Here is a 26469-nt window from a genome sequence, read left to right as displayed (position 1 = left end):
CAAAACAAGGTATATATTAAGCAAATTTTGTCCCAGTCCCAGAAGGACAATGCTGACCTAAAGAGATGCAAGGCCACATAGACAATAACGCAATTTTTTTTTTTAAGATGAAAAATCAGAATAGAAAATAAGGTGCAGGAACTCTCTGTAAAGAAAATGTGAAAAACATATCATGGATAACTGATGGAGGAGAAATCACAGATGCTGCATATATAGACAGAAAAATGTCCTGTTTTCTAGTATTTTCCTATGTTGAGTTTCCTACGTTTGAGTTAGAGGTAAAGGGATTTCACAAGCAATTTGCAATAAAAAAAAAAAAAAAAAGGCAAAAGAAGCAAGACAACCCAGCTTGGTGAGACAATGGATAATTTGACCATGAATTGAATCAGAGGCGACCGATTGAAGGAAAACAAAAGCATCAGTCTGTCTTTGGCTGCTCTTCATAAAGTAGGTTTTAAAATTAAGTTTCCAAGCATCATCGAAAAAGTATAATAAACTGGAAAAAAAATCTGAAACTAACAATCTTTTTCTGAGTCTCCGGTAAGGAGCAAACACTCTCTTCCCTAATATACTATATGCAATTGTGCAGGCAGCTGAAAAGACTTTACACAGGCGACTCGGTGAAATACAAGAGCAGCAGGCAACAAAGTCCAGGGAATCCAAATCATAGCTCTCTTTGAAACAACACCTTACATTATTCCAAAGGCAGTCACTTTCAGGTTGCCAACAACTCAAATTATTTATAGGAGACTGATTTATACACTTAACCCAATGGGAGAGGAAATACTTCTAATTATATCCAAACATCTTTAATATGAGGGGAATTATACTTGGAGACGTTCATTGCCAAAAACAAGTTTGGCCAAATATGATTTAAGAAAGAGGAGGCGGCGACATGTTTTCCATATTTGACCCTATAAAAGTACCCTTGGAATGAGTGTGACTTGTCTTTCCTCATAAAGCTTCAAGGTAAGTGTGTATGAGGACAGGGCTCTGTCTAAAGGGCCATTAGGGATGCCTGGCTGCCCGACACATGCCACACATCCTGGCTCCTACTGCCCTGGCAGCCCTGCCAGCCAAGCACCAACTTACTCTGCAGCAATTTTAATTAGATGTTTAGGGTCCCAGTCATTTCTTGCTTCTCAGTTCAGACTCATTCATGCTATTATTGGGAATTGTTAGAATTTAATCAGAAGAAATTTGCTCTTTTTCTTACAGTTCTGCCCCACTTCAAGGTTGCATCTCAAAGGTAAGATAATGGTTTCTTTTTCTCATGGCTTGCAGGGTGCAAGAAATCTTCTGCAGTGGTTTGAAGAGTGATCAGGAAGTTATGAATTAAAAGTATTTCAATTTCATGGCTGTTTATGCTTCCCTTGAAAAACTATGAGGGGAGCTTTAGACACTGGTTTTCATTCATTTATACATTTTGCAATACTTGAAATGTTTTCTGAGAATCTTTAGAAGTTTTTAGATACAATTTTTCCTATTTAGAGCATTGCAGATTTTTTAAATTGAATTATAACACGCAATACATTTCAGTGTTATTATTCATTTATAGAGAAAATGTAAATTTCCTAGACTACAGCTTTTACTCAAAACTATATATAATATAAAAAAATCTTAAGATACTGTCTAAATGGGTGAATGGAATGGATTGAGCTGAAACCTGCATGTTGCTCCATACTCTGTAAAATGGACTTTTTAAAAAATATGGTATGAAAACTGACTCAGCATTTTTAGAAAGACAAAGGATTTTAACTGTGCTACTAAATCACTGTAGTTTGAATAGACAAATATTGCAACTACACGAGTGCTTTGAGTTTCCTGGAAAAGACATCTTTATTATTATAAAACTGGTGACATATGATCACTATTGAAGGATTAATGAATGTTCAAGTGGCAAGGGCTGGATCTTGAAAAGAAAGTTTCAATTTTTATGAGTGTTGTTAATAAAGGAAGAAAACATAAATAACAACATTTTATAGAAGTCACTGAGAAATACTAAAGACAGGTGAAGAAGCTGAGTGTCAACATTATGATAGGAACAAGAGAAATTGATATATGACAGAATATTTTTAACGAAACAGTGCAAAACAAAGCTCCTCACGTTCCTGCTTTCCTTTATTAGGTAGTTGTTTTTAAATCCCAAATCTATAATGAAAAGGTCTTCACCATGTACTAAGTAGTTCCTATAATTTCAGCAACATATTTCTATTGATATTTTACTTTACAAAGCTGGCTTTGGTCCTTCCCCATAGCCCTGACATGTGTTCTAAGATGCATGAAGGATGCTGCAGAAGGAAAATACTCTGCCCAAGTGGTGCTTATAAATCAAATGGAAGATAAAAACTATGAGTAAAAGCGTTGGAGAAGCATCTTAGCATTGTTTCTGTATAAGATGATCAATCATAGAGGACTTCTAAAGATGAATACAAAAAATGAAACAGAGAAAGGAGCTATAATATGATACAGTATATGAGCCAGAAACAACAGACTCTTTTGAAACACAAGAATGAGTATCTGTCAGCACTGGCACAGAATACAGAGGGTGACATTTCACCTGCAGTCAAGCCAGGGAAGTGGTCATACCCAGCAAGATGCTAGCACTCAGCTGGTCAGGGAAGAAAGAAGGTCTTGCTTTTTTTTTTTTAACAAGAATCTAATGGTCCAGTTTCTGAATTTCTCATCTTTTCTTTCTCTGCCGGGCAGGGTCTTTGACTGGGCTGCCATCAATAACCCGCAGCCATGAGTTCCGACCAGGAAATGGCTATTTTTGGGGAGGCTGCTCCTTACCTCCGAAAGTCTGAAAAGGAGCGCATTGAGGCCCAGAATAAACCTTTTGATGCCAAAACGTCAGTCTTTGTGGCGGAGCCCAAGGAATCCTTTGTCAAAGGGACTGTCCAGAGCAGAGAAGGAGGGAAAGTGACAGTGAAGACGGAAGCAGGGGCGGTGAGTAGAGCCCCAGAAGCCGATCACATTCTACTGAGTGTTTCTGTCTGGCCACTCGACTGACATCAATGCTTATCTTTCCTGTCTCCCAGACTTTGACAGTGAAAGAAGACCAGGTGTTCCCCATGAACCCTCCCAAATTTGACAAGATCGAGGACATGGCCATGATGACCCACCTGCACGAGCCCGCTGTGCTGTACAACCTCAAAGAGCGTTACGCAGCCTGGATGATCTACGTGAGTTCATCCCCGTGGCCTTCCGCTCATGCGGGTCGTTCATGTTTGGAAAAACAGAACGTTACTGAGATCCCCAGCAAATAATTCTACGCCCTTTTGTTTCTTTATGGTACAGACCTACTCGGGCCTCTTCTGTGTCACCGTCAACCCCTACAAGTGGCTGCCGGTGTACAACGCCGAGGTGGTGACGGCCTACAGAGGCAAAAAGCGCCAGGAGGCCCCGCCCCACATCTTCTCCATCTCCGACAACGCCTATCAGTTCATGCTGACTGGTGAGTGGCCCAACCATGGTTCATACAAATTATTTTGCCACCTATAATCCCAAAATGTTAACGCTAAAACAATCCTCAGGAGTCATCAGATCCCACCACCAGGTTGCACAGAAGAGGTGACTTAAAGCACAGAGAGGAAGACACTGGTAATGGGGACAAAGACTCAGTTCTCTTGGTTCCAGATCCACAACCTGACTAGGCCACGCTACTCTTCCATCCCTCTTACGTTTGACTGATTATAGTCTCCTGGCTTGGAATACATGATTTATCTTAAATATTTAAGTAACAAAAGATTGAGTAACTGCTGAGTAGTATTGTCTAATAGAAATGAAAAATGTGTACTCAATCCTTTTTTTTAATCTAAGTTGCTTGCTGATTATGGATAGATACAGATACTTTTAGGATGTACTGTTATTTCATTAAAGTCATCAGAACCGATTTAAGAAATGATATTGTCTCCTTGAACGAAGATGATATTTGGGGCTACATTATATAAACAGCAGTACTTACTGTTCCCCTTTAAAAGGACTGCATTCTGATTGAGGTACCCTCTCTCGCCTGATCTTTCTTTGTCCCAATGGTATACTTTTGGGAGGCTGATGAGAGTTGGGGTTGGAGTGTGTGATCTGGAGATAGAGGACGCTGTGTCTGATGAATTGATCCATTTAGAAACTAAATCTCAATCTTGGCTTGATTAAGACTATTTAAACCTATGAAACAGAGTCCAAACCCTTAGCATATTATGCATCTTTCTGTTACATGCATTCAGCAGCAGACAGCAGGCCACTGAAGTCTGCGAATGACAACCAGGGATGTGGTTCTGGCAAGGACTGCTTTTTTCTTTAAACTAGAAGGACACACTTCTGGTGGAGCTTAAGGAGCTTAAAATATGACAGCATTTTAATGTTTCTCTTCCCCAACTTAAGGGACTTATGAATAACACTACATGTAACTTTACAATTATATATTGAAAAACTCCACTGAACTCCATTTATACTCAATGCCCACAGTGTTTCCTGTATAAAAAGTTTTGTTTCGGCGGCTGGTATATATGTTGATGGTCTGCTGTTTTTCTTCTAGATCGGGAGAATCAGTCTATCTTAATCACGTATGTATTACTTCTCTGAAACTGATTCCTATTTTATTCTCACTGGGAAAATGACAAACTAAAAGATGAAATTAGCTCATATTCCCATATTAAAACAATGGCTATGACAGCCTAGAAACAGAAATTGTAGGGTTTAAATTGCATCTTGAGGATAAAACACAGAATACATGACTTGTTAGTTCAATCCTAAAAGTTCTGCGAAGGTAGAGAGGTAAAACACCAGGTACCACAGAGCCAGAATCCAGTACTGAGCAGGGAGCAGACACACCTTCTGAAATTTGGGCAGTCTGGGCCGTGTTACCAATGGTTCATTCCCAAGGCCTATCCAAGGAACATCTGTTCCTTTAAAGACCTAATGTGGGAATGACTTTAGTCTAAGGAAGCTGAAGAACACATGTCTTATTTCAGAGGCTCTTTACTAACTACACACAAATTACTAAAAATTTACAACATAGTGGCTGAGGAGCTGCTTCTGGGACTCCTCAAACCCTGGCTTCAGCACCTACAAGAGAGGCTGGTATATTTTAAGCACTCAAGAAATATGTGCTACATGATTACTGAATGAATGCTTCAGCTTACTGCAAAACAACAGTACTAGCATGAGCTAAATGTAGGCCGCAGAGAAAGTTCGAGGACACTCTGACGAAGACACATAAAGAACAGACATATGAGACGGTAAATGCAGATGGAGGAAGTCACTCGTCACAGAGCTAAATTCCTCACACATATTTCATCACTGTTTCACAGCGGAGAATCCGGGGCAGGAAAGACTGTGAACACGAAGCGTGTCATCCAGTACTTTGCCACAATCGCCGTCACTGGGGAGAAGAAGAAGGAGGAACCTACTTCTGGCAAAATGCAGGTGGGTCGGGTTGCTGGGATCAGGAGCCCAGCTCGGCCTGGGCTCTCCGGGGAGAAACTCCTGGAGCCCCACAGGTGAGCACTGCTCTCGCCCTTCTCGGCAGGGGACTCTGGAAGATCAGATCATCAGTGCCAACCCCCTGCTCGAGGCCTTTGGCAACGCCAAGACCGTGAGGAACGACAACTCCTCTCGCTTTGTAAGTCTCCTGCACACGGAAGGGTCTTCTCGGCCCTCGGGTGCCAGAGAAGCCTGTCTGAGTTATCATCTCAGTCTCTTCTCCCTCGTGCGCTTCCAGTTTGGTTTCTGACATCACTGTTTCTCACGTGCAAGGGTAAATTCATCAGGATCCACTTCGGTACCACTGGGAAGCTGGCTTCTGCTGACATCGAAACATGTGAGTAACAGGACTGCCTCCACAGAATCCAAGAATGACAAATGATGGTGGGGAGGAACATTCTACAGCTCCCGCTGAGCCTGGGCCCTGTGGAACCCCCACCTGCTGCCAAACACGCCTGCGGTTAATGCCAGGCTCAACCACCGCCCAGCGTGTGCTGTCCCCACTTCAGCATGAGCTAACTGTTCTGCAGAAACTGTCAGGAGTTGCTGGCCTTGCCTCAAGTATGCCAGCCTCAGAAAACAATTTCAAGAGTTTCTAAGAAAAATCTAAGGCGAGGGGTAATTAAGCTCCCTAAGGGTTGAGGGTCTATCATTTCTTCCCAGTGTGAGCCTTGATAAACGTGGCTCTTAGCCACCCCTCTCTTATAAAGTAAACAAGAGACCCTGCCTGGGGAGGAACAGGCTATCAAGAACCAGGTATACGCCAGTGTCAAGGATATGCTGTACGGTGTGAAAAAGCCTTGAGCCCCGCAGCTGCAGTTTCCCTCCAGAGGTGGTAAGAGCAACCCCAGTGGTCTCCGCAGAGACACACTATGACTACCTCATGGGATCACTCACCTGGAATCGCAAGGGGCCAAAGAGATTTAGCTCATAACCCCCAACTGCCAAAATCACTCCAGGAACTTTACGACCTTTCTCTCCAATCATTGTCCGCTTGCCCTGGCAGATCTTCTAGAGAAGTCTAGAGTCACTTTCCAGCTAAAGGCAGAAAGAAGCTACCACATTTTTTATCAGATCATGTCTAACAAGAAGCCAGAGCTCATTGGTAAGAAGGAGTTTCAATGTGTAAGCTAGAAGCTAATTGTTTTATTAGCACCTTCTGACGTAAAACACATACCCCGAACTCTGTGTCCCCAGAAATGCTCCTGATCACCACCAACCCATATGACTACACCTTCGTCAGTCAAGGGGAGATCACTGTCCCCAGCATTGATGACCAAGAGGAGCTGATGGCCACAGATGTAAGTGTTTTAAGCACAATTCGTTGGGTATGGAAATGACCGTGACGAACCGCTGTCGGTGCTATTAAGGACACAGGATAAATTCTCCTCAGTAAGTTAGCATCGGCTGCCCTAACCTTTGTCCTCTCACCTCTCCTGGTAGAGTGCCATTGAAATCCTGGGCTTCACTTCTGACGAAAGGGTGTCCATCTACAAGCTCACAGGGGCGGTAATGCACTATGGAAACTTGAAATTCAAGCAAAAGCAACGCGAGGAGCAAGCAGAGCCAGATGGCACAGAAGGTACCAAACGAACCGCCAAGGTGGTTAAATGAGAGACTATATAAGCCATTCCAAACTCAGGGCTCCTCTACAGCTGAGCGTCTGACAGGCAAATGCAAATTTAACCCACACAGTCATGATTCACTCCTTCCTCTGGGCCCAGGAGTGGGGGGCCACACACAGCAGGTCACACTGGATACCTGAATTGTGTCTCCGCAGTTGCTGACAAGGCTGCCTACCTCCAGGGTCTGAACTCTGCTGACCTGCTCAAAGCCCTCTGCTACCCCAGGGTCAAGGTCGGCAATGAGTTTGTCACCAAAGGCCAGACTGTCCAGCAGGCAAGTACATGGCTCTACGAACCACAGACATCTCAGGGTTTCAGTACCTGTCTGTAATAACAGCAACAATTACTATTCTATCGATGAAGGTGTACAATGCGGTGGGTGCTCTGGCCAAAGCCGTCTACGATAAGATGTTCCTGTGGATGGTCACTCGCATCAACCAGCAGCTGGACACCAAGCAGCCCAGGCAGTACTTCATCGGGGTCTTGGACATCGCCGGCTTTGAGATCTTTGATGTGAGTTAGCAGACACGGCAGGAGGAAAGCTTACAAATCCCACTGCCGCCTTCAGTGCTAGGAAGGGTCTATGCAGGGTAACCAAATCGACACCTGAAAGAAGATCCAAAGTCCATGGCAGGGCATCAACTCTGGCATGAGACAGACCTGGCCTCAGACTCCACCTGCCAATTCCTACCTGGGAACCTGGATAATGGACATAGTATCTGACCCACCATGGAGCAAATCCCACTATGACCCGGATGGAAAGCTCCTAGCCCTCCAGATAACACACACTCCCTTCTGAGAGCTTCCTGCCACTACAAGGTTTCTCAATTTCAAGACCGAGGAACAGTCCCCAAGCACATAGTCAGCACCCAGGACATGACAGAGAAGGGGGTGAGGGAAGCAGTGGCAACAAAAGGCACTGGGGAAGGCCAGGACCACTTCAAAGAAAGGGTTTGAGATTCCTACCTGCCCTGCCACGTCCAGGGGCTGAGGAGGCAAATGGCATTGGAAAGACACTCAAATTCAACACCTCCCATGCAGCTTAGGAACGAGGTTCCCGAGGGCCTCTCCCTGACCGCAGTGGCTCAGGTGTGTCTGATCCAAAGGTCCCAGTTCTACACCTCTGTCTGTGAGTGCACTGATGGACACTGCATGAGATCTTCTCAGTGTAGGGACAAGAGCACTTTCACAAAGTCCCAAGCCCCCACACAACACAAGGAATACTCTTGCACCCAAGCAGCCACAGGAAGAGTCAACCACACCCTTTCAAGTAAGAGAGCTAAGCACAGCGCACACTTGTGACTTCCCTGAGAGTTTTTAAACAACAATTTAACCGACATGTAACTCACACAGGACAGTGCATCTAGTTTCATACGGAGTTCGACCGGTTTGGGTATATCCCAGACATGTGCAACTCTCACGACAACAGCCTTGAGAACATTTTCTTCATTCCCCCCACAAGAAAAGCCTCCCCGGCAAGCAGTCAGGCCCCATTTCCTGCTCGCCCCAGCCCCTGGAAACCACGCATCTGCTCTCTGTCTTCACTCTGAGCTGCCTCTTCTGGACAGGTCCTAGAAATGGAATCATACAGCACCCAGGCCTTTGAACCTGGCTCCTTTCACTCAGCCGAATGTTTGCGAGCTTCACCCCTGCTATAGAACCTCTTTGGCTTCCGTGTACGCTGACAGCGCTCTCGGTCAAGAGGGTTCCCAGTGGTGTTCATATGCAGGTGGCAGTTAGGCTCACCGAGCAAGAAAAGCCCCTTTCAAACAGAAGCTGTCATCACAAGGCCAATGTTTTTGTGTGTCTCTTCTGCTTATTCAGTTCAACAGCCTGGAGCAGCTGTGCATCAACTTCACCAACGAGAAACTGCAACAGTTTTTCAACCACCACATGTTCGTGCTGGAGCAGGAGGAGTACAAGAAGGAAGGCATCGAGTGGGAGTTCATCGACTTCGGGATGGACCTGGCCGCCTGCATCGAGCTCATCGAGAAGGTTCGTTCCCTTCTTCAGGCCACAGATCATACTTCTCACCAGCATTTCAAAGAAAATCGCAAAACCAGCTAGATACTATAGCAATATCAAATAAAACAGGAAAAAATACCTTGTATAAAAATCAGGAAAAGTCCATGTTTTGCCAACGCTGAGGTAGGCATTCTGGGGAAAGGAGATCGAATCTTTATTCGAGAGACCAAAATTCTCCATTTCTCCACATTCTACAATGCAAGCCTTATACAAAAACCATCCTTCCTAAGAAAAGAGGTGTGAGGAGAGCATGTTTTACTTCTTATTCTTGGTCAGCCTTGGATTCAGTACTGCTGCTATGTCAAACCAGGATTTCTAGCACTTTAGAGCAGGCTCTCAGATGTGCCCAAGACTTGCCACAAGTCCTCAGTACAACTGCACATTTCCCTAATCTCACTCCTAGAAATGCTTTTGGTAAGTGTGGGGTGTTAAGGCCAACACCAGACCTGGGTCCTGATGGGACTTGACACATACCTGTACTTTAACAACTTCTGACCGAAGAAATCAGTTTCCACTAAGTCTAGAGAAGTAAAGGACGCACTTACTTCAGTAGGACCATAATGCTACCCGTTGTTTCTCAAGGAGGACACATTCGACTGACATGTTTCCTTCATGCTTCCAGCCCATGGGCATCTTCTCCATCCTGGAGGAGGAGTGCATGTTCCCCAAGGCCACAGACACCTCCTTCAAGAACAAGCTCTATGAACAGCATCTTGGAAAGTCCAACAACTTCCAGAAGCCCAAGCCTGCCAAAGGCAAGGTCGAGGCCCACTTCTCCCTGATCCACTACGCGGGCACCGTGGACTACAACATTACTGGCTGGCTGGACAAGAACAAGGACCCCCTGAATGAGACGGTGGTCGGGCTGTACCAGAAGTCTTCCGTGAAGACTCTGGCTTTCCTCTTCACTGGCGCAGCAGGTGCTGATGCAGGTAATTCTCAATAGTTTTTTTCTATTCTATGGATAAAAGCTGGGTAGAGAAAGCCTGCATTATAACTGTGATTTCTCTTCCTCACAGAGGCTGGAGGTGGAAAGAAAGGTGGCAAGAAGAAGGGTTCTTCTTTCCAGACTGTGTCTGCCCTTTTCAGGGTACAAACCTCATTCTCTCTCTCTTAAAACATTCAGGAAGTTAATTTCTTGTCCCTTTGTTTTGTGGGGGAAGGGGCGTAATCATACAGAGTCTAGAGCCAGACGGACTCTAGGAACTGGGTCAGTACGTAGTGACAGAACACAGTCCCTTGGGAAAGTGTGGGGTAGCTTGGTAGAGCCAGCTCCAGGTGTCAGGAAACACAGGTGTCAGGAGGTCAAGATCGGCACGAGATGATAAAATTCAATACTGGGGCTGGGAAATAAGGTCATTTGATACTTAAAAGGTTCTTTGGGGAGATAATTAAGAAAAACATGAGATTTCCTTGAGCCTTTAGGAGCATCCAAATGAGGTAGCTGCTTAGGTGTATAATGGCATACAACTGAAATGAGTAGATTTTGAAAGCTGAGGATAGAAAAAGTGGTAGGATTTGGAGGCTAATCTAATCTAAAAGAAGAAAATAAGAAACCTGATATGATATGAATAGCTCTTTAAGGAAAATTGAGTTATCTTTTGACAATCTAGTCTGTAATAACTGAAGGTCTAGTTATTCTGAAAAATCAGGATTTCCATGGGGTGAAAAACTTCCCACCTTTGGTAATATGGCTGTCTGTTTTCTGCCAATTTCTACAACGGGCATTAAAAGGCCCCTTTCTAAGAAACCAGCAGGAGGGCACAGCTCTGTAATTATAAAGAATAAGCATGTGATGGAAAAGCAGATACAACTGAAAGTTGGGTAAAGAAGGAAATGGGACATCTGGAGGAAGACTGAATTTATCTGTAAATCAGACCACATATCTAGGCAAAAGATTACGGGAGGAGTATTTCCATATGTTAAAATGTCATGAATCTACAACATATGCTAGGAAATTCAACAGCAGTGGACACCATGTCAGCAGCTAGTTTATAATGAACAAAAATAGGTAGCAGAAGAACATGTTGGGAATGTGGAAATTCCAGAGATAGCCCTTCGTAAATTCAATCTGGGTACCGTTTGTTAGAATTGAACCACTATCATGGATCATGACAAGTATGTCTATAAATATGAATGTAGAAAAACAGTGCATTTTTAACCAAATATTCACATGGCTCCACAGGAGAATCTGAACAAGCTGATGACCAACCTGAGGAGCACCCACCCTCACTTTGTGCGCTGCATCATCCCCAATGAGACCAAAACTCCTGGTGAGACACTGCTGATCTCCACATAAGACGCCAGCGTGACTTCTCATTAGACTAGTATATGGAAAACATGTCTTTGTTCTTCAGGGGCCATGGAGCACGAACTCGTCCTGCACCAGCTGAGGTGTAACGGCGTGCTGGAGGGCATCCGCATCTGCAGGAAGGGCTTCCCAAGCAGAATCCTTTATGCAGACTTCAAACAGAGGTCAGACTTCCTCACTGGGAATTATTTTAAGAAGTTCCTCTTGGAGTTCCCGTCGTGGCTCAGTGGTTAATGAATCTGACTAGGAACCATGAGGTTGCAGGTTCAATCCCTGGCCTTGCTCAGTGGGTTAGGGATCCAGCGTTGCCGTGAGCTGTGCTATAGGTTGCAGATGCAACTTGGATTCCCACGTTGCTGTGGCTCTGGCGTAGGCCGGCAGCTACAGCTCCGAATAGACCCCTAGTCTGGTAACCTCCATATGCCATGGGCGTGGCCCAAGAAATGGCAAAAAGACAAAAAAAAAAAAAAAAAAAAAAAAAGAAAGAAAAAGAAAAAGAAAAAAAGAAGTTCCTCTTATTTTTCAATGAAACAATCCTAGCATTTATAACTTCTATTAAAATTGCATAAAAGAGAAATTTAACAGACTCTGTATTGATATACTAAATGTTTGAACATGCAGAGAATAAATAGATAGAAAGGATTGCTTGTTTATGTTTGTTAGACTACCCACCTGTATAAGGCAGGCAGATTTCTTATTAGTGACAACACCTATATCATTTACTTGTTTTGGCTTGAACAGATACAAGGTATTAAACGCAAGTGCCATCCCTGAAGGACAATTCATCGACAGCAAGAAGGCTTCTGAGAAGCTCCTCGGGTCCATTGACATTGACCACACCCAGTACAAGTTTGGTCACACCAAGGTAAGTCTCCAAGCCCCGCCTGACACTGTGCCTGCCCCTTTGAAGTGTATGTCAAGTTCCTCATCGGCAGCTCTGCCCCCACACAGGTCTTTTTCAAAGCTGGTCTCCTGGGGCTCCTAGAGGAGATGCGAGATGAAAAGCTGGCCCAGCTAATTACCCGAACACAGGCCAGGTGCCGAGGGTTCTTGGCAAGAGTGGAGTACCAGAAGATGGTGGAGAGAAGGTATTAAATGGGGTATTATACCCTGTCAGCTTAGGCCTTTGATTCTGCTTCCTATTATACCTGACTTTGAACATCTCTGTTCCTATCACAGAGAGTCCATCTTCTGCATCCAGTACAATATCCGTGCCTTCATGAATGTGAAGCACTGGCCTTGGATGAAGCTGTATTTCAAGATCAAGCCCCTCCTCAAGAGCGCAGAGACAGAGAAGGAGATGGCCAACATGAAGGAAGAATTTGAGAAGACCAAAGAAAGCCTTGCAAAGGCAGAGGCCAAAAGAAAAGAACTGGAAGAAAAGATGGTTGCTCTGATGCAAGAGAAAAATGACCTGCAGCTGCAGGTTCAAGCTGTGAGTATCAGAACCCACTGCTTGTGATCCAATACTAACATTTCACTTCAGCAGTTGCTAGGGGACAGTCTAGATTCCACCCTACTAAGGGACTGATTATCAATCTTTCCTAGCTCACAACTCCTCAGAATGTCCCATAAAATTTTATACACAATATTACTAAAAAGCTCTATGGTAGGATTCCCTGTTGTTGAGAATCCTATCAAAGAGAAGGGAAGAATTTAAGCCGTTTTTCCTTCCCCTCCATTGTTTTTCCTAGCAGAGTATGGGCAGGAAATAAAATAATCTTTGCTCCCTGAGATTCTTCCTACTGAAAACGTAAATAAGAACAAGTGAAAGAAGGACAATATTGACAGTGAAGAGGGAAGAGACTTTGCGATAAAAATCTGTCAACTTGAAACCAATACTCTGAATTGATCTGATTGATGATATCGATAGCCCTCTGGCGATTTCCCTCTCAACTATCTCTTTAGAAACTCTCTAGTACCTAAATAGGGTCACTGCAAAGATAATGGCGATTCTTTCTACAAAGAGTGTCAATTAGGCAAAACATAAGAGAGTGTTGATGTTTTTGCTTTGCCACCCCAAGCTATATCCAGAGGCTTGGGAAGAAATATTTGATCAATACCACCATCTAACCCATTTTTATACCCCAAATGACAAAAGGATTTTACCGGCCACCATGGAAATCAACAACAGAACAGAAACTTTGAAAGTTGCTCTCTATTTCTCTGAATTCAGAAAGGAATCTACATTGGTTCCACCGGGTGCACAGGTTTTAGACACAGACTTAGAAAAGCTAAAGAAAGATGAATTGTAAATACCTAGGTTGGCACTATGACTGTCCTTGTAGTTTACATAGACCAAGGTTGTCTAAATTGAGGAGGGGCTCATCACACCTTCAAGAATTGAGGATAAGTCACTTGTGATGGAACATGATGGAAAACAGTGTGAGAAGAAGAATATATATATATATATGTATATATCTCTCACTGGGTCACTTTGCTATACAGTAGAAATCTACAGAACACTGTAAATCAGCTATAATGGAAAAAAAGAAATATACGGAAATTTTAAAATGTAAAAAAAATTAAAAATAAAATAAACTCGCTTCAAAAAGAAAAAAAAAGAATTAGGAATAACTTTACAGGGTACTTAAGCTTGATCCAAGCACACTCCTCTCCTCTCTGCATCCTCTTTTCAACATTATTCTGTCAGCTACCCATCTCATAAATATTTCACGCAGTTCCAAGCATGAGGGATACACCTTCGAGCAAGTGACAGAGTCCCTGCTGTATTCCAACTTTGATTTTTTCTCCTGAGAAACACACTTGCTACTTCTCTTGCACCACCTTTTGAAATGCTCCATTCCCCTAGTTCTTCCACGTGCTCCCTTTAATCCCCAGCTACGTTGTCACTGTAGCACATCTTCCCTTTAAGTCACTTTCTGATATTACCCCTCCCTCTGAGCAACATGCTAAAGACCCAGACATTTTCTTTGTTTTTCATGTACTAAGCTTTTCTCAAAAATAATAATAGATAAAGAAAATTAACTGGAATTATATACCAACACATGAAACATAGGCTATCACGTAAGGGAGTTAAAAAAATTTTCTTTGACCTTAGGGTTCCTGGTGGGGTCTCAAAAGTAAAAAGACAGACTGACAGGAGAAAAATATACAAACTGGATTTAATTTTTACATACGCATGGGAGTCTTCGCAAGAGAATGAAAACCTAAAGAACTGACCTAACCGCGAAGCTTTTATAACTTAGATGAAGAAATGATGACTAGGTGAAGAATGGACAAGACAAAGGGGTGGACTAGGGGCAGTAAATGGTGAAGAAGTAACTTGGAATGTAGTTTAAAAAGTTTTGTTTATACAGCCTTCTCCTCAGCCCTAAATTCTCCACTTCCTGTGAAAAGAATGTTTTCTTTCCTCCCAGTACAGGGAGGGCACCTTCCACAGGGGAGTTTTATAACCTGTTTCAGGGAAGAAGGGCGAGGGGAGTAAGTCAGAGTAGGCTTCCTGTTTCCACTGTTTTCTCAAACTCCTTTAACTTAAGATATTCATTATGCCAAGGTGCCATATTTGGGGACAGTATATCCTGAGCGACATCATCAAGTATGAATGAATCATAATTACATCAGGAATTATGACTTAAATTCTTTTTTTTCCTTTATTTTCTTGTCTTTTTTATTTTCTTTCTTTTTTGTTTTGTTTTGTTTTGGCCATGCCCATGGCTTGCAGAAGTCCCTAGATCAGGAACTGAACCTAAGCCACAGCAGTGAAAGTACCAAATCCTATCCACTAGACCACCAGGGAACTCCTAAATTCCTTTTTTAAAAATCTCTAGCCCCATAAGTGCTCAATATATATTTCCTAAGTGATGGAAAGCTAATAAAAATTAACTTACGGCTCTAAAGCACAAATTTACTTATTTGGACTCAAAATCTCAATAAAATCTGAAAATGTCCACAGAACAAAAACTAAAAGTGTCTATTGGCCCTTCTTAAGGAAGCAGATAGCTTGGCTGATGCAGAGGAAAGATGTGACCAGCTGATCAAAACCAAAATCCAGCTGGAGGCCAAAATCAAGGAGGTGACTGAGAGAGCTGAGGATGAGGAAGAGATCAATGCCGAGCTGACGGCCAAGAAGAGGAAACTGGAGGATGAGTGCTCAGAACTGAAGAAAGACATCGATGACCTTGAGCTGACACTGGCCAAGGTTGAAAAGGAGAAACATGCCACAGAGAACAAGGTAGGAACCATATTTCTACATAGCATAGACAGAATCTGCCATCTAATTAAACTGCTTTAGAATAGAGATAATCTTCGCCTTGACCTTTCCAGGTGAAAAACCTCACGGAAGAGATGGCAGGCCTGGACGAAACCATCGCAAAGCTGACCAAGGAGAAGAAGGCCCTCCAGGAGGCCCACCAGCAGACCCTGGATGACCTGCAGGCAGAAGAGGACAAAGTCAACACCCTGACCAAAGCTAAAACCAAGCTAGAGCAGCAAGTGGATGACGTAAGTCTAGGATTATCAAGGAAATTATTTTCTTCAAAAGGAAGCTAAGCATCCCTTTTGACTCAGCATTATTTCTATTTAGCTTGAAGGGTCCTTGGAGCAAGAAAAGAAACTTCGCATGGACCTAGAGAGAGCCAAGAGGAAACTGGAAGGTGACCTCAAGTTGGCACAAGAATCCACAATGGATATAGAAAATGACAAACAGCAACTTGATGAGAAACTCAAAAAGTAAGGATGATAGAATTCCACTGTAACCTGCTTATTGTCTGGATCTCAAACATATTACTTCACGGCACATGGAAAAAAAAACAAAGAGTGACATTTCTGACTTCCGTACTTAATGACAATGGCACATCATTGACATATAAAACATGCGCTCTGCATGGCCTCCCCCATCAGCCGTATACAGACGTTCAATTACACACAGAAAAGCAGACTGGTAAGAGGATGGACTGTGAGCCAGTGTGTTGCTCTCCTAACAGGAAGGAGTTTGAAATGAGCAATCTGCAAAGCAAGATTGAAGATGAACAGGCCCTTGCAATGCAGCTGCAGAAGAAGATCAAGGAGTTACAGGTAAGGACAGGACTTCCATCAGTCTCATTCAACATGACCAAATTACTAACACAAAGAAGCTACTAAGTGTGGGTTTTCCCTACTGCCAGGCCCGCATTGAGGAGCTGGAGGAGGAGATCGAGGCAGAGCGGGCCTCCAGGGCCAAAGCAGAGAAGCAGCGCTCCGACCTCTCCCGGGAACTGGAGGAGATCAGCGAGAGGCTGGAAGAAGCCGGAGGGGCGACGTCAGCCCAGATTGAGATGAACAAGAAGCGCGAAGCTGAGTTCCAGAAGATGCGCCGGGACCTGGAGGAGGCCACCCTGCAGCACGAAGCCACGGCAGCTACGCTGAGGAAGAAGCACGCGGACAGCGTGGCCGAGCTGGGGGAGCAGATCGACAACCTGCAGAGGGTCAAGCAGAAGCTGGAGAAGGAGAAGAGTGAGATGAAGATGGAGATTGATGACCTTGCTAGCAACATGGAGACCGTCTCCAAAGCCAAGGTATAATCATGATTTAAGCCTTAAAGAGATTTCTGTAGGGTAAGTGTGAGTGAGCCTTTCAAGGATCATTAGTTACTGGCAGGAGGAGACTATGACAGGGCAAGGTGGGAGGCTGGTGGGAGGGAGGGGCAACTCTGGTATGATGGGCAAAGGGCTCCATCTTCACATGAGAAGGGATAAACTGAAAGAAGGTGCATCCTAAAAAGTTAAGTCCTTTCAAATAAAAAACACAATTCAATGACATATTTTGAAATTTTTCATTTTTTCTCTTATGCACAAATACATAATTTGCTTCTCAAAATAATCTCATGAGCTGAATTATCAAGATCACCATTTTCATATGACAGATAAGCCCACTGAGTTAATGTTGGAATTCACAAAGTGATTCCATGGCAGTGTGTTTAGACTATATGTCTTGTCACTCTACCATAATCTAAGGCCTCAGTTGTGTTTGTTTGTAAATAACGTTTATTCTCAAAATAAATGAGTACTGCAGCTCCTGTTGAATGCCTGGATTACTGAAAATTTCTGTGGTCCAAAATACTTGCTTGAGATACCATCTACCCTTTTTTGAATGCAGGGAAACCTGGAGAAGATGTGCCGTACTCTAGAAGATCAACTGAGTGAACTTAAGACGAAGGAGGAAGAGCAGCAGCGGCTGATCAATGACCTGACGGCTCAGAGAGCACGCCTGCAGACAGAATCAGGTGGGCCATTTACCACTGCTGACCTTGAATGACAAATTGACCTTAGATGCTCAATTTGCCAAAAAACTCTGCCCTGAGATCCTTGAGCTCACATATGACCTCCCTGGGAGGTGCCCATTCATGCAAACACATTATTGACTGGCCTGGACTACGTTCTTTCTGTCTGTCTTTTTGGTTTGGGGTTTGTTTTCCCTTAAATAAATAAATCCAGGCTCTTTTGTTTGTTACTGTATTCAAGCAGATTTGACTCTAAGCTGAAAGTGATCAAATAAAAATCCTCACAGTATTTATTTTCACTTTTCAAAATGCTTCCACAAGTTACTCATCACTTTTTTACCTTCATTAGGTCTGTGTAACGTTATCCTCATTTAAAGATGACAGATTTTGGTAGTGAATGACATGACCCGTCCAAGAATGTGTGGTCTAGTCTTTTTCGTGATGTCTTGCCAATGGCTGGGAGCATCACAGATAAGTAGTAGGGAGGTACTCAGGGTTAGGGTTAGTCCGCAGTCCAGCCAGGAGCATTCATGTGAGGTTCAGAGAATCTTGACTATCCAAACTGGAGCATCTCTGCATTCGCTCCTCCCCCCATCAACTTGACCAACTTCCTGCCTCCCCACATGAGCAGATCAAAGTGTGGGAGAGCCATTTTACTCTTTAAAAATTCATCCTAATGTTGTTCGTTCTAGAACAAAGCTCAAGTAAGGCTTTTATTACTATTATACAGGTGGTAAGTACATTTTATGAAAAAGAAAATCTGTATTCTCAAAGAATCAAAATGCTCCTTGTAGTTTCTTTTCCTCAACACATGTTTATTCCTAGTAATTTACTAGTATGGAAAAAAAGAGAAGTTTGTGATTCTTAGTAAATGTTAAAGAGATAATAAGGCTTCCAGTAAACCAGTTCAAAAAATAGTGCTGAAAGAGTTTTCTCTCTTTTTAACATAATACAAGTGACCTATGAAAAACAGGAGTTTGAACAGTGTGGGTGAACTTTCAATGTGGATTTTTTTCAATCAATATGTACTACAGTATTGGATGATCCACAGTTGGTCGAATCCATGGATGTGGACAAAGAGGCCCACTGTAAAGTTATACGTGGATTTCTGACTGCACAAAGGGGTCAGAACCCGTAAACTACTGGTTTGTTCGAGGGTCAACTGCAGAGCGTATTTTCTGAATTATGGTACTTAAAGAATGAGGAGCAAATTTAAATGCCACTTACTTCAGGGACTGATTGGTTATCCATAAACCAATTCATTCTTGGAATGGAAGGACATTTGATTGTTTCTTAATATAAAACTCCTCCCAGGATTTTCTTTCAAATATCACTTCCACTTACAGAGAGGAAGCCTCCTATTTTCCACAGAATAAATTCTGTTTCAATAAATTTTCAGTGGCAGGTAAACTAGTACAACACTGGTGCCTTTTAGACAAAAATCACTAGAATGTTTTTTTTTTGTTTTGTTTTGTTTTTTTTTTGTCTTTTTGTCTTTTTGTTGTTGTTATTGTTGCTATCTCTTAGAATGTTTTTTGATTTACACTTCTTTTCACAAATTTCTTCATAATCTGTTATGATCAAATAATTTTAACTATCTCCTAAAGTCTTTTATGTTGTTCATACGCACATAATCTGCCTCAAAGTCTTCCCTACCCCTCATTTTCCCCAGGTTGAAGCAGATGGTGGTGGTTTGCTGGAATTCACGCTCTCCTTTGTCTTTCACACCCAGCTCCCTTAGTCTACTCTAGTTTGTAATTTAGAGCTTTAATTTACAAAATAAGGTAAGTTTTCTGGCTCTTGGTCTTTATAGGTGAATATTCACGCCAGCTAGATGAAAAGGACACGTTAGTTTCTCAGCTCTCAAGGGGCAAGCAAGCATTCACACAACAGATCGAGGAACTGAAAAGGCAGCTTGAAGAGGAGATCAAGGTTAGCCCTATTTACCGCTACTGCTGTTCTTGTCATTTTCCCTGCATCTGAGGCTGTTTTCTGCTTTCTTCTATAGATTTTCTTCTGGTGGCCTACTGGAGCTTAGGGACTAAACATCACTTTAAAGATATAAAATTAAGAGACCAATCTCTATGTTCTCAGGCCAAGAGTGCCCTGGCCCATGCTGTGCAGTCCTCCCGCCACGACTGCGACCTGCTGCGGGAACAGTATGAGGAGGAGCAGGAAGCCAAGGCCGAGCTGCAGAGGGCAATGTCCAAGGCCAACAGCGAGGTTGCCCAGTGGAGGACCAAATACGAGACGGATGCCATCCAGCGCACCGAGGAGCTGGAGGAAGCCAAGTATGTTCTAGACTTAATCAAAATGGAAATGTCTCTGTTAACAATCGAAGTGCACCTGCTATAAGTACCACATGGGCAAATGTCCACTGCTCCCCAACAAACACAAACCTAGAGAAAAATCACGCATGACGTAAACCTAAGCAAGAAAACAAATACTCTAGGTTTTCTAGGGAAAGAAATTAAGTTAGAGGATAAAAGGAAAAAGAACATAAGGCAAGAGGGAGCTGAATGATTATTCTTAAAAGAGGGAACTTTTGATATCATCTTATTCATGTGAGTATAGATAGAATAAGAGTCAATTACACTCTCCTGTGCTTCTCCTTCTTAGCCTCTAATGGAAACACTGATCCAAGGCGATAGGTATATAAGAGAAAAATAATCAGACTTTAAGGCACAGCTCTTCCTTTTGAGATATAAAAATATGGCTATTTGTAGAGTGAAAAAGAAACACATTATTAAAAACTAAAAAGTAGAAATTAAATTCTAATAAGAAATACAAGCTATATATAAAGAAAATCATAAATAAATCTATATAGAAAACATACATATATGTGTGTGTGTATATATATATAAAAACCATTTATATAACAAAGTCTAAATATTCAATGCGATCAAAAGTTCCAAGACTGAACTTATGAGGGAGAATCTAATTTATCACCAAGTTTAAGGAGAGGAGTTCCCACTGTGGGCACTGGAAACAAATCCAGTGAGGTGGCGGGTTCGATCCCTGGCCTCACTCAGTGGGTTAAGGATCCGGTGTTGCTATGAGCTGTGGTGTAGGTCGCAGACGTGGTTCAGATCCTGGGTTGCTGTGGCTGTGGCATAGGCTGGCAGCAACAGTTCCAATTAGACCTCTAGCCTGGGAACCTCACATGCCTCAAGTGCAGCCCTAAAAAGACAGGAAGACAAAAAAAAAAAAGAAAGAAAGAAAAAGAAAGTTTAAGGAGAGATCTAGTCATTTATTCTGTGAATAACAGACAGCCATATAGTTAGGATTATAAAGTTTGGGTGAATCCCTTAGAAGATTCTGAGTGACCATTCACTTCTACTGTCCTTCTTTCAGAAAGAAACTGGCCCAGCGTCTGCAGGATGCTGAGGAACATGTAGAAGCTGTGAATGCCAAGTGCGCCTCCCTTGAGAAGACCAAGCAGCGGCTCCAGAATGAGGTCGAGGACCTCATGATTGACGTAGAGAGATCCAATGCTGCCTGCGCAGCTCTCGACAAAAAGCAGAGGAACTTTGATAAGGTAATTTCTGCACATGTTTCTGCCCCAGCATTCAACACGTGATGAAAGGCAGCCTGCTACCTTCCGTGTGCCTTATTCAAACCACACGAGGGCTGTTCTCAGCCACTCCTGCTCCATGAGTAAGTGGGAAGAGGGAGGGAGCACCCATGGTTCCTAATACTTCTGATTCATAATTATTTTTCAGTCCCAGTTCATTGCAACTCTGAAAGTTGTGAGAACAGATGGTTTTCATTCCATCAAACCTTCTCCACCAAATTTCTTGCCCATTCTTTGGCGCACAGATCCTAGCAGAGTGGAAACAAAAGTACGAAGAAACTCATGCTGAACTTGAAGCCTCTCAGAAGGAGTCCCGCTCCCTTAGCACAGAGCTGTTCAAGGTGAAGAATGCTTATGAGGAGTCCTTAGACCAACTAGAAACCCTGAAGCGTGAAAATAAGAATTTGCAACGTGAGTAAATTTTACCTTTTCTTCGAAAGAAAGATTTAAAAGGAAGTTTTCCCTCAATGAATAAATTTTTAAATCTTTGTTCACCAACAGAGGAGATTTCTGACCTCACGGAGCAGATTGCAGAAGGAGGGAAACGTATCCACGAACTGGAGAAAATAAAGAAACAAGTGGAACAAGAAAAGTCTGAGATTCAGGCTGCTTTAGAGGAAGCAGAGGTATACATTTTATTGTATACTCTAAAACAATTTCGAGAGGAATTAAGATCCAATGCATGTAAGAACTGGTGAATCAAGAGAAAAGACAAATAGCATCTGTGTCCTAAATGTGAGGATGGAAAATTGACCATGCAAACAACATAACTGTACATTAGGAACTGCAGGAAAACAAAGATGAATAAGTTAAGGGCCCTGCCCTCAAGGGAATAGCTAACTGGGGAGATAGAATTATACAAAACCAATGGTAAAACATTACAGAAATTTCCATAACAATGGAATAAAGATGTGCTATGGTAGCACAAAGGTAAGAACTAATTCCTGTTTCTAGAATACTACCTACTTCCATCCCCTGCTAATGTCACCCTTTGCTGTCATTAAGGCATCTCTTGAACATGAAGAAGGAAAGATTCTGCGCATCCAGCTGGAGTTGAACCAAGTCAAGTCGGAGGTGGACAGGAAAATCGCTGAGAAGGATGAGGAAATCGACCAGCTGAAGAGGAACCACGTCAGAGTCGTGGAGTCCATGCAGAGCATGCTGGATGCTGAGATCCGGAGCAGAAACGACGCCATCAGGCTCAAGAAGAAGATGGAGGGAGACCTCAATGAAATGGAAATCCAGCTGAACCACGCCAACCGCATGGCTGCCGAGGCCCTGAGGAACTACAGGAACACCCAAGGCATCCTCAAGGTACACGGGCTCGGGAGGTGGTCCCAGGGATGCTGGGGTGACTGTGGCCCTGAGAACAGGGCGTCTCAATGACCGTTCATCCCACAGGACACCCAGATCCACCTGGATGACGCTCTCAGGAGCCAAGAGGACCTGAAGGAGCAGCTGGCCATGGTGGAGCGCAGAGCCAACCTGCTGCAGGCTGAGATTGAGGAGCTGCGGGCCACGCTGGAGCAGACAGAGAGGAGTAGGAAAGTCGCAGAACAGGAGCTCCTGGATGCCAGTGAGCGTGTCCAGCTCCTGCACACCCAGGTGAGTGAGTATAACAGAAGAGTAAAAACTACAGTGGACTGAAGGTGAAATTCTTGCTCAAATTTTAGTACTAGCTAAAAATTAATTCATAGTGTCTTATGGGGGTTAAAGTTTACAATGTTTACTGATTTTTTTATGATTTTTATTGTTTCCGTTATAGCTGGTTTACAGTGTTCTGTCAATTTTCTACTGTACAGCAAGGTGACCCAGTCACACATACATATATACATTCTTTTTCTCACATTATCATGCTCTATCATAATGACTAAATACAGTTCCCAGTGCTATACAGCAGCAACGTTTACTATTTTTGGATTAACAATATTTGTTTATCTAAACTGTGATAGAGTTGATGAATTAGTTAACTTAGTTTGGGAATTCACTAGAACAATGGACATCCCTATTTTGTTCCTATGTACTCAATATTTCTAAATTTTATATTTTAACCAGAATACCAGCCTGATCAACACCAAGAAGAAGCTGGAGACAGACATCTCCCAAATCCAGGGAGAGATGGAGGACATTATTCAGGAAGCTCGCAACGCAGAAGAAAAGGCCAAGAAGGCCATCACTGATGTGAGCAGAGGGCCATGCAGGGGTGGTCAGGCTACAGTCCCAATGGGCTACTCAGCTCCCTCGACTGATTTCATTTTACTGCTACTTAGGCGGCCATGATGGCCGAGGAGCTGAAGAAGGAGCAGGACACCAGCGCCCACCTGGAGCGGATGAAGAAGAACCTGGAGCAGACGGTGAAGGACCTGCAGCACCGTCTGGACGAGGCTGAGCAGCTGGCCCTGAAGGGCGGGAAGAAGCAGATCCAGAAGCTGGAGGCCAGGGTGGGTCTTCTGATCATCATAGTCCCATCTCATTCCAATCCAATGCACGATTTTGAATGTCTAGCACCGCTAGACGATGCGGGGCATACAAAGATGAACAAGAGATACACCTTGCCACCCAAGAGCTTACAAGGGGAATGATTAGACCAGGGCATCAAGGACTACATATAAAGCAGAGTGCAAGTATTATGGGTAACCTGATGAAGTAAAAATGCATCGAGTAAATGGATCATAGTGGATGTCTATAAAATGCCCACTTTCTTGCAGGTACGTGAACTTGAAGGAGAAGTTGAAAGTGAACAGAAGCGCAATGTTGAAACCGTCAAGGGTCTACGCAAACACGAGAGAAGAGTAAAGGAACTCACTTACCAAGTAAGTAAAATATCCCATCTCGGTTTTCCCCCTAATCTACAAGTAATCAAAAACCAAATATACAACAAAATGTGATGGTATCTGTACTTTCAAGAAACTTACTCTTTAAAATATTTCAGACTGAGGAAGACCGCAAGAACATTCTCAGGCTCCAGGATCTGGTGGATAAACTGCAAGCAAAGGTGAAATCTTACAAGAGACAAGCTGAGGAAGCGGTGAGTTTAAAACTCCTTGGAGTTACTGGGCTGTCTCTTCTTCTCAGGTGTGTCCAAGCCAAGTCAGTTACAGTGGTGAAAGAAGGGTAAAATAAGGAAGGATCAAAGGAAAATGATTCAATGAAGATCTGAAGAATGAGAAGAAACCAACAACTTGAAAAGCCGGGGGAGAGTGTTTTAGGGAAGAGGAAAAGCAAATGCAAAGCTTTTGAGTGGAAAAGAGTCTGGTCAGAGAGGCAGAAAGAACAAGAGACAATAGTAGAAATGGAGCTGGAGGTCTGGGAAGGGTCAACGTGTCTTCTAGGTCATGGTAAAAAGTCTGGCTTTTATTCGAAGTACAGTGGAAGCCTGGGAAACTGTAAGAGGGTTTATGCTGGGTTGGTCATGCCCTGATATATATTTAAAAAGAGTGTTCTGGCTATTATGTGGAGAATGGATTGTCAGATAACACAGTTAAGAATAGGGAGACATTTTAGGAGGATTTTCAGGTGGTCTGGTGGCTTGTGGAGCAGAGAGAAGTGGAGAGATTCAAGATATATTTTGGAGGTAGAAACTGCAAGATGTGCTAATAGGTTGTGCTTGGGAGGTGAGAGAAAGAAGAACAAGGGCAATTCATCAGGTTTATGGTTTGAGTCACCAGGTGGATGGCATGATAACTTACAAAAATGGGAAACTAAGGGACGAACATATTTGAGTCCAAGAAGGAAACAGGAATTCTGTTTTGGAAATATTGTTTGAAGTGCCATTATATACACAAGTGAAGGTGTCCAGTATGCAGTTAACTATTAAGTCTCAGAAGGTCTCAGTTATGTTCAAACCACTAGATCCTCAGCACTCCACCTCACCTCCTTTCTCCAGCCTGTGATTTATTTGAAATAGCAATCAAATGATATCCATTTCCTAAGTATGGAAGGGTGGAAATATGTACCTACATATCACAAATTAGTTCCTTTGTTCACTTAAGGTTTTGATTTTTCCCCTGACCTCTAAGATATGAGAGAGAAAGAGACTTAACTTTTCTCTGGCTCCTATTTTCTTCATCTTTAAGAGGAAGATATGGGTTTTTTTTTCCCCAAGCTCTATTGTTTAATGACTCAAAGTTTTCTAAATGCTCTAAATTTGAATGCTATATTTTGGATGGTTCTTAATGAGCCTTTTTAAAAAGAATGGTTACTAGAGACTAAACTGGAACTGGCCTTTTCAAATTTACTGCTGTATATTCACACATAATCAGGGACCAGTCAGACTATTTTATATTGTTTAATTTTTTTCTTTTCTTTTCTTTTTTTTTTTTTTAAGGGCTGTACCAACAGCATACGGAAGTTCCCAGGCTAGGGGTCAAATCTGAGCTATAGCTGCAGCTATACACCATAGCTCATGGCAGTGCCAGATCCCCGACCCACTGAGTGAAGCCAGGGATCAAACCTGCATCCTCATGAATACTAGTTGGATTCATTTCCGTTGTGACAAAATAAGAACTCCTATCTTGTTTAATTTCTAAACTGCATTAATTGGCAATAATTTATACTCCAGTGACAATTTATATTCAAAAGTATTAGTTTGGTATAATATATATTGTATCCCTGCATTTTTAAGAGGGCTAGTTCCATTCTCAGGATTCCAGGAGGGAAAAAAAGAGGCTGGAAAGCCGGCATATTTAATAGTAGCTCTCATAAATTTGGATGTTATAAAAGGAGAACTTTTAGAACAACCTGGAGACAAATGTGACCTGTCCCTCCTTGCTACCAGGAGCAAGGAGCGTAAGAGTTTTTGTGTGTGTGTATGTTTTTTTAAAATCAAAAGCATTTTTCTAGGCTTTTTAAAAGGCTTACTAGAGTGAACCATTTTTAAGTAAAAGGAAATTCAAGACCCACTGACCTAAGAAACAAGAAATTCTGAAATTTTTTCCCCTCATAAATGCATTTGCATTTATTTTCAGGAGGAACAATCCAACGTCAACCTCTCCAAGTTCCGCAAGCTCCAGCACGAGCTGGAGGAGGCCGAGGAACGGGCTGACATTGCTGAGTCCCAGGTCAACAAGTTGCGGGTCAAGAGTCGGGAGGTTCACACAAAAATCATAAGTGAAGAGTAATTCATCCAAATGCTCAAAAGTGACCAAAGAAATGCACACAATGTGAAAATCTTTGTCACTCTGTTTTGTACTTAATGATTTTTGCAGATAAAAAATTTACCTGCAAAGAA

The 26469-nt window shown here is 42.8% G+C and overlaps 1 protein-coding gene across 2 annotated transcripts; it reads left to right on the top strand.

Annotated features, from left to right (window-relative positions):
• On the top strand, nucleotides 555–26469 carry MYH1 (myosin, heavy chain 1, skeletal muscle, adult). Of its 2 annotated transcripts, XM_021066024.1 has the most exons (40): nucleotides 555–969; nucleotides 1219–1249; nucleotides 2710–2949; nucleotides 3042–3185; nucleotides 3301–3457; nucleotides 4538–4565; nucleotides 5313–5427; nucleotides 5531–5623; nucleotides 5758–5821; nucleotides 6491–6589; nucleotides 6682–6785; nucleotides 6928–7066; nucleotides 7265–7383; nucleotides 7473–7622; nucleotides 8934–9104; nucleotides 9757–10066; nucleotides 10154–10224; nucleotides 11320–11407; nucleotides 11492–11609; nucleotides 12187–12310; nucleotides 12397–12533; nucleotides 12625–12880; nucleotides 15398–15640; nucleotides 15733–15909; nucleotides 15992–16137; nucleotides 16392–16482; nucleotides 16572–16961; nucleotides 17542–17668; nucleotides 19479–19597; nucleotides 19760–19956; nucleotides 21020–21203; nucleotides 21485–21650; nucleotides 21741–21865; nucleotides 22245–22553; nucleotides 22641–22844; nucleotides 23295–23420; nucleotides 23510–23680; nucleotides 23948–24052; nucleotides 24172–24267; nucleotides 26207–26469. In XM_021066024.1, the coding sequence occupies exons 3-40, from the start codon at nucleotides 2746–2748 to the stop codon at nucleotides 26357–26359; spliced, it is 5820 nt and encodes a 1939-aa protein (XP_020921683.1). In that variant the 5' UTR covers nucleotides 555–969; nucleotides 1219–1249; nucleotides 2710–2745; the 3' UTR covers nucleotides 26360–26469.

This window comes from Sus scrofa, chromosome 12 (assembly GCF_000003025.6).
Source record: "Sus scrofa isolate TJ Tabasco breed Duroc chromosome 12, Sscrofa11.1, whole genome shotgun sequence".
Classification (NCBI taxonomy): Eukaryota; Metazoa; Chordata; class Mammalia; order Artiodactyla; family Suidae; genus Sus; species Sus scrofa.
This window is presented reverse-complemented; position numbering and strand designations above follow the sequence as displayed.

What these genes read in the sequence shown, in the direction of transcription:
- MYH1 (XM_021066024.1), top strand. Translation starts at nt 2,746, where the DNA reads ATGAGTTCCGACCAGGAAATGGCTATTTTTGGGGAGGCTGCTCCTTAC. An exon ending in AGCTTGAAGAGGAGATCAAG is followed by an intron (nt 19,598 to 19,759) that starts GTTAGCCCTATT and finishes CTATGTTCTCAG; the next exon opens with GCCAAGAGTGCCCTGGCCCA. An exon ending in TGAAAATAAGAATTTGCAAC is followed by an intron (nt 21,651 to 21,740) that starts GTGAGTAAATTT and finishes GTTCACCAACAG; the next exon opens with AGGAGATTTCTGACCTCACG.